This window comes from Drosophila innubila, chromosome X, assembly GCF_004354385.1.
Source record: "Drosophila innubila isolate TH190305 chromosome X, UK_Dinn_1.0, whole genome shotgun sequence".
Lineage (NCBI taxonomy): Eukaryota > Metazoa > Arthropoda > Insecta > Diptera > Drosophilidae > Drosophila > Drosophila innubila.
Genome location: NC_047626.1, coordinates 38,743,055 through 38,751,438, shown reverse-complemented (window position 1 = coordinate 38,751,438; position 8,384 = coordinate 38,743,055). Strand labels below are relative to the sequence as shown.

The 8,384-nt window shown below is 35.6% G+C and overlaps 1 protein-coding gene across 2 annotated transcripts; it reads right to left on the bottom strand.

Annotated features, from left to right (window-relative positions):
• Window positions 1-3,714: 3,714 nt before the first annotated feature.
• LOC117791606 (myb protein) lies at window positions 3,715-6,203 on the bottom strand. Of its 2 annotated transcripts, XM_034631410.1 has the most exons (3): window positions 5,154-6,203; window positions 4,533-5,066; window positions 3,715-4,467 (listed from the first exon to the last, which is right to left on the bottom strand). In XM_034631410.1, the coding sequence occupies exons 1-3, from the start codon at window positions 6,061-6,063 to the stop codon at window positions 3,815-3,817; spliced, it is 2,097 nt and encodes a 698-aa protein (XP_034487301.1). In that variant the 5' UTR covers window positions 6,064-6,203; the 3' UTR covers window positions 3,715-3,814. The 2 variants fall into 2 exon arrangements, with proteins under 2 accessions (XP_034487301.1, XP_034487291.1); XM_034631400.1 differs by having other exon boundaries at window positions 4,533-6,202.
• Window positions 6,204-8,384: the final 2,181 nt, after the last annotated feature.

Sequence of the window (8,384 nt, the reverse complement as noted above, 5' to 3'; positions counted from 1 at the left end):
TAGATAAAAAATTGTGAAAGAGAAACGAATAATTTTATTCATCTTGCCCTCTGCCCTTGCAATCTGTAAGTTTCGGCAGCTGACCAAACACTGCTTTGTGTAAATCCAAATAAAATTTTTTGAAAGATAAATTAATAATTATATTCACGCTGCCTCCGCAATTTACAATTGGAAAAAATCTAGATTTGGCAAAAAAAATGTGACACTCGGCGTGCAAACGAAAATCTGTGAGTTTGGTTGAGATAACTTAATAAACAAAAAAGTTTCTCATAAAATTTGAGTTATTTGGTTGTTTCTTCATCTGCATTTGTTTCTGTTCCTTTTGCTGTTGCTGTTTTTGTTTTTGTTGCTGGCTGCCTTGATGCTGTTGTTGTTGGCCATAACAATATGCTTGTTGCTGTGGCTGCTGTAGTTGCAATTTGGGCTGCAGCGCACCCACCGATCTCTCGCCGTCAAAATCCATTTTCAACTATAGGCCATGGGTATCGCTATTTATTGATGCAAAGAAGCGATCGATAAGCATACTAAATGTGGCATTTATTTATAAACAATCTACAAACAATAAATTTGAGAAAACAATTATTAATTTAAAGAAAATTATTTTTTAGTGTAAATCAGCTTCTTTACAGAACCTTTAACAGCTACTAAGCAGATATGATATGCTGCAGCACTGGGTTTAGTTTACTTTGGTTTTAACATAAAAAAAAAAACAACAACAAAAATACAAATGATACAAAATAATTAAAAAGAAAAAAATATTTTAATTAAACCATTAAATTTTATGTTGCTGCCCTTTGATATTTTGTGAGAGATTAGCACAAAAGAATAACAATGATAAAGCAGCATAGCAAACAACAACAAAAAAGCAAAATGTTGCAATATTTTATTTTTGGTTTTAAAAAATATTGAAAAAAATAAATTAAACAATAAAATCTTGCTTGGTCTGCCTGAGTTTGAGCCCACGTTACCGTGTGCGTGAGTCTACGACACCATCCTCTGCACTACCTAGGTTCTGAACCCGCTGGTTGACCAAACACTGCTATATGTAAATCAAAATAAACGAGAACTTTGACCTCGAATTTAACGCACTTGTTGGGCGAATTTGACAAAACTTCGTCTTAAACGCCGATGATTTTCTCATATCTGTGTTGTGTTAAAATTTCAAGCTAGTATCTTGAGCCGTTTTGCCTGTACAATGCTCAGTCAGTTGGACAAACAACTTTTTATATATCGAAGATAGTTAAAGTATTTATGTGTAGTAAGTTTAGTAGAAATATCTTCATCAACAAAAAAGTTTTCAACACAACAACTTATCTGTTTCATATAAATGCATTGTGCCGACCTTTAAACTGTTATTGGGTCCATCAAATGAGCTCCCATTGGGCTTAACTTTTGCAAGAGTATTCTAGAGGTAAAAACGAGTAATTTTCAGTCCGGCGCTCATTAATATCAAACAATTTTTTTAATATGTACACCCTAATCAGTATCATACCATATCGATAACGATACCAAAATGTAGTACTTTTGATTGTTAATTATAACCTGTTGAATGTAAATAAAATAGTGATCAGGTATCATTAATGATGATCAAAATCATTTGCCGAATTCCCCCACAGTCTTTGTCTTTTATATGTATGCACTCGACTTTATTACCGCACAAATTTTTCGAAAGCTCTACAGCTCAGAGCTTAAAATTTTTTAGGATACACAAAATCTATTTTGCATTACACGTACTATGGAATTCAGTGCAATTAAAATAGTAATAACTGTTATATTTCAGTAAAGTACAGCAGATAAAACTAGGCAACAAATATAAGCTTTTTTCCTCTTAACTGAACCAAACCCACTTTTTTGAAAACATTTTTATTTTTTTCTATGGTGCAGTTTTTTTTATAAGAATTTTAAGAACTTCGATTTTTTTCTTGACTGTTTTGTTTGGGCGAATACACTTGTCATACTTTTTTCGAGAATGCCGTAGTCGATTTAAAAAAGATTTACATTTTCTTAAAGCTAATGATTACAATTCATTTAAAAATAGTTTTTTATATTTTTGCCTTTAAATTTAAATTAAAGCTCGAAAAAATTCTGAACTATGGTTTGAACCTTAATTGCATAGCCGCATTAATAAGGCGTCAAAAAGGATATGATTTATTAAAATCTATGAAGAGAATCCACGCTATAACAACATTTTATAGCTAGGCATGTTTTTTTTGTCGATTTTGATGACTTACAGGCTTGACTTTTAGTATGAAAAATGATTGTATAATGATTGTCTTTCAGATATCTAAACCAAGTTCACAGAATATCAATTTGTTGTTGTTTTACACATTTTGACCATATTTGGGTAAAATCAGACTACTATATCATATTGCTGTTATGGGAGGGACCGGTTGAGAATCAGCCTTTGGTATGAACGATCGGTCGAACATCAACTTAAGGTATTAAAAAATCTTGTATCTTTGAAGATATCTTAACCAAACTCACAAAACATGTATCTCGTGTCGACTTATATGACCTGACCCAATTTTCTTGGAATCGGAACGCTGTAACGTATACCTTCCATGGGGAAGATTGGTCAAAAATCAACCTTTACTTGAAATCGGGTTTGCTAGGTGTGTTTACTCATGCGGCTTTTAAGAACAGTCGTTTGAAAATTATTGTGGGCTAAAATTGATTAATTGATAAAAAATTCATTGCTAAACTGCAAGCAAGCAATACCCATAATTGCCGGCACTTTGCAGGATTAAATTAGCAATTTATATTACTTTATCAAATTTTATTTCTTTATTGTCTAAAACTGATACGGTCGATGACTTACTGCTTTTGAAACGTTTTCGAATCCGAGCTCGAAATTTAAAAACAAGTCCATTTCGGTCGGAATTGGGAACAGCAAATAGTAAAACGTTCGTTTTTACTTTTTGAAAACGTTCGGAATTCGGAACAGGCCTAAATAACTTTTTTAAATTGCTTGTTTTGTAGCTAATAGAAATGCAACAATTTTATTAGCTTTTGCAATAAAAAAAGTGCTAAATCTAGCAATAAAATTGCTAAAATGGCAACACTGGCTGGACATAATGAATAGCTACAAAACACTTTAAGGAGACGTTGAAAAACCGGCCCTGGGAGTTAATAATTTGATAGCCATGAGTGTAGGGGGCAATAGCCCCCGTCTCTGCATCGATTTTAACGGTAATCGTATTAACCGACGCGTAATTCATATAGCTATATATATAGAAACAAATACACTCTTTCAGAATAATTCGAGTTTCTCTTGAATTTAAAAGTCAAAAAATCGTAAAAATACCTAAAAACAAAATATCATTTTCTTAATTCAAAAATTGATGGCTCTAAATTTCTGTTTGAAATTAAAAACTGTATATTAACGAATTATATATATGTTCATAGGCTTTCAGAATATGTAAAGCGTTTGTGACATTCCTGACAAATGTTGAGAAATCCAAGCTTATTTTTTAAAAATTAAAACAAAAAAAGTCAAAATCTTAAAAAAAAATTAATTTTTTTAAACTCGACCATAGAAAATAATGTTTTTTTGACATAGTGGGCCCATATATCCATCCAAAAAAGTGGGTTTGGTTTAGATCAGATTTTGGCTGTTGTCTAGTGTAACCAGCATACCTGTTTTGTGCTGATCGATATGATGAACAGTTAAATCAAAGTAAATTAAAAAGTTACTACGTTCAGTTGAAACAGATTTTTTAAATTTGTGCGATATGTTAGTTTCGTTTAGGTGCGATATTTACTTGGAAGACAGAGATACATGATTTTTCGAATTATTTTCGCATTTATTATGAATTCATTTTTGCTTCTCAAAATTTAAAGATCGTGGCATTAATGCGAGATTCTGAAGACATGCATATGCTTGCTTCTCCATAAATATTTGATCTTTGGTTTTGCCACAAGCAACTCGGGCCCATTTTGGATCTAGTAGATTGTCATTCGCAATTGTAGTCGGAAGATGCCTATGACAGTACGGCCTATTTTCTTTTTTGCCTTCGTCGAAAAGTAGATCGTGTCCACTGCATAATGTGTCCTTCATAACATTGCTTGGGGAAAAATGTGCAACCGATTGACCCGAAGTTAGAAATTTGCTTGGTGTCTCCGTTTCAAATGGATGAGTTTTTTTTCCATATTGTATGTTTGCGGTCCAACTAGGAAGCAATGATTTCCTAGCACGTTTCGATGCCGGCGAATGGACGCTTATATGCGAAAGAGCATTTGATGAATACTCAAGGTCAGACAACAGGTCTACGCGTTCAACATTTTCGGTGCCACATTTGCTGGAGTTGATTTCGGAAGAATCGATCATCTGTTCTTCGTTAATAATTTCAGCAAGATCCTCAACCAGACTCGATGGGCTGGATGGAACATAGAAGCGACCGTCTCGCTTTTTGCCAATGGCAGCGAGAGCATTTTTAAATGGGGTTGGAGTCCGAAGACCAACTATACCTACAAAATGTAATTGTACAAAAAGGTGATCAACAATTGGTTAAATGGAATAATTATGTACATACTTTTATGTGGTGTTTCAATTGATGATGATTCCAGCTCTTTCTTGATTTCCATTCCCACGCGGTTGTATATTTTAGTGACTGGAGTGCTTGCTCGTAAATTCATATCTTCAAAAGTTGTAAGACAAGGCGATTTCAAAAATTGACTCGGCGAAAAGGGTAGCGATTTGATAGGAGTTATAATTGGTGATTCTGGCAGCTTGGCAGCTTTTAAGTCGCCTTTCAGTGCATCCGAGCAACTGCTGCTATGTTGACTTTTCGGTACATCGATAGAATTGTGTTTTCGGGATCGTTTCAGTATGTTAGGGGTTGGCCTACTAAGTTTCCGATCAGCGTACTGAAGAAGAGTTCGAGCTGCTATAGACATGCCTTTTCCTTTACCATGTTCATGTCTTTCACATGCACGTTCATCATCTATATAGCTTATAGTGGTGGTCTGAGCAGCATTCCGATTGTTGGTAGATCCAGTGATATCATTAGCCTGCACAACATCCTTACCAGCATCTTCCTCTTGTTTTTTATCTTTATAGCACAAGTCTAATTTATTGCAAGTTATTGTTGCATTTGAATTAGAAATACCATTTAACTGGGCTAGCTTGCAATATAAAGCTTGTGAGCACTTACCGATGCCACCAGCTTTAATTAATGTGATTAGATGAGTGCGTGAGCTTTTTAAATCACCGCCAGTGGCCGGATTAACAGTTCGACGTTCAGCATCGTATTTACGGCGCATTGTTGAATTCCAGTGGTTTTTAATGGCGTTATCTGTACGTCCTGGTAAAAGTTTTGCAATTTTGGCCCATTGATTTCCTAACTTGATGTGGGCATTGTAAATGATTTTGTCCTCCTCTTCAGTCCAAGCTGTTTTCTTGATATTTGGATTAAGATGATTATGCCAACGCTCTCGACATTGCTTACCGATTCGACCATTCAGATATCGAGCAATCAGTGTCCACTTCTTGGGACCGAAGCGTCTTACTAGCTCGATGACTTTCTCATCTTCATCCCGTGTCCAAGGGCCTTTGATGAGCTCGGGGTTTAGCACTTTCGCCCATCGTTGTTGCACTTGTTGTTCGAGCCTATCCTTAAAGTGTGTTCCAATAATATTCCAGCATTCGCCATGCTTCTCAACCAATGATTTAAGCAAAACGTCTTCCGATTTTGACCAGCGCTTTCCAAACCCATAGTTCGGATGACCCGTTGTCTTTGATTGTGATTGTGTTTGTAGTTGCTGTTGCAATTGCAGTTGGACTGCTGTACCGTTTTCGGTATTCTCAACCAAACCCGCTTCATTCGCTTCTACTTTGGCCAGTTGCATGCATTGGGATTCAAATGTATCCTCCAAGTGACGGCCTGCTGCTGTATCTTTGTCTGGAGCCTGTGCCTGTACCTGTGTACCATTCTCATGGGTTTCACATACATCATTATCATGATCGGAATAATCAGATGTTTCCGAATCCTCAGATATTGTTTCAAATTGCATGTTTTCGTCGGCAAGATTGGTCTCGGTCACGGTCACGTTCGCATCTGCCATGTTGTCACTTATGTTTCCGCGATGAGCAGTAGTGATAGACTTCAGTGTCCAATGTTTCAAATCGTATATAGAAATAAACGTGGCCGCCGCAGTATAAGCACCTTACAATACTTGATGGATGCAGTTGAACTAAATAATGCTCGCAAATGTCACTGAATGAATTACTTTGAATTTGCTGTTTGCAGCTTAGACACTGCATATAATGTAACGGATGCCGATCGCTACGCAAAACTGGATGCGTTGCATCACTTTCTGAGCGGCCGAGGTCAGTCGTACTTCCAATTGATGATAACATGAAGTACTTCAATACAATTCTGACGATTAAGGTGAAATGCTTATCCAAATACGAATGTGTTCATTAATAAACATGAAAAGATATACATATATGTATATTATTATTGTGAATATGCATAGAGGATCTATGTATATGTGTGCCCGTGCATTAAGTCAACACGGCTTCCGCGCAATAAAAATACTTTGTTGTATCGTCATTAAATATAGTAATGATAAATTCGAGAGCTTGCTTAATACGCCCATAAGCATGAAGCAGTTTAATTAATTTTCCACAAGAGCGTTGACATTTACAAGTCGGCGTCGATAATTTGTTATCGAACCAGCTGCTCCATTAGAACTGATTTGAAACTAGTCAATATGACTGAGTCAACTAAAGTACTCTAACAAACATTTAAGAACATGGAATAGGAACAGGAAAAGCTCAATATAAATTCATTGATTATTGTCGTCCACTACACACTTTGGCCCCATTGACCAGAAATCATGCTCGCTGATCAAGTATCACAAAAACTTTATGCTACTGATACTTCCTGGTGAACGCTTTGATTAATTTTTCTGCCAACACCTGATAATCTAATTATCGATAACATAAGTTATGAACAGCGTAGATAGGAAATTAAATTGAAACTATCCATATATTAAAATAAATTATTTATAATTGAAAAACTGATGCTGCAGTTGCACATTCATAACAAAGAAAAGAAACGATAAGCATTTCATGCACTTCGATATGAAAATCTGATGGGAGCAGAAAAGTAGCTGTCTTTTTTTATAATACATGCTGAGGTATCATGATTCACAAAATTTGGTATAATGATATCGTATCAGTCCCGTACACCAGAAGTATCATAGGTATCACCAAAATTATCAGGGAGCAAACGTGCCTGGTGAATGCGACCATTAAGTAATGGTCTTTTAGGGTAGGTACTTACATCGAAAAAATTCCGTTCGCTAAACCAAACTCCAAAAAAAAAAAAAAAACAGTCGGAACGCTAGATAAATTATTTCGCTAAAGTTCCGCTGGTGCGGTACTCACATACGGCATGAAAAAAGAGCTGCCAGATAAGGTGCGGCCCTTGTCAACACTATAGGCAACAGCTGATATTTATCTGTCGACTGACCATTTATATGTGTTGTACAATATAAGGACAGCCGTTAGAGAAATGTCAGCTGTTTGTTGTGCACACAAGAGATAATACATTGAATTAAAAATGGCAATATTTAAAGTGACAACAAGACGCTTGGACTTCTTTAAATCAGACGGTAAAATAAATTGGATAGAAGAAGTGAAGAAGTACACCATCCAACATGACTTGGATGAAAAAAGCATTTCGATGCAATTTTTATAGATTGAACCAATATGCGCGTAGCCTGCGTTCCTCCTTCTCTTTTTCATTCAGCTTAGGGCAATATGCCAACATCCCCTTCTCTATATCTTAAAACTATTCTTTTTATTTATTTTTCAAGTTTGGCGCATTTTAAAATGTAAACAAGCCACAGCTGACGCGTGTTGCGTTGGTCACACTAGTTTGCGACGCTAGGCGTCCAAGTATATCACTTATTTACTCGCTCCTTACAAACTTTACTGAGTACCTGTCTTCTGGCACAAAAAAAAAGAGACACGGAATGACACCGGTGTTCACATTGAAAGTGACACATTGTTTGTGCCACTTGAATTTTATGTCACACCATTTGTGTTCGCATTGCTCTGTGCCACTGTGGCTGTCAAATATGCCTCTCCGTTCCCCTATATAAACCCACCATAACTCAAGAATGTCTAAAACCGATTTTAAAAATCTTTACTTTTTCTGAAAACTATTGATTATATCTATAATTCACTTATGCACAGTCCAAGATTTAAGCCAGTAGTCTTAGAGACATCAATATTTAAATTAAGAATTTTTTTTGATGAGCTATTTTTAAGATTGTGTAACTTTAAAATTCTAGAAAAACTCGAAAAATATTTATTACATAAGGTTTAAACTATTGGTGGGATTCCTGAAACAGATTCGTCTTTGGCTTCGTTA

Coding starts and splice junctions, on each gene's coding strand:
- LOC117791606 (XM_034631400.1), bottom strand. CDS start 6,063: ATGGCAGATGCGAACGTGACCGTGACCGAGACCAATCTTGCCGACGAA. Junction 4,468..4,532: donor AATTGAAACACCACATAAAA/GTATGTACATAA, acceptor TACATTTTGTAG/GTATAGTTGGTCTTCGGACT.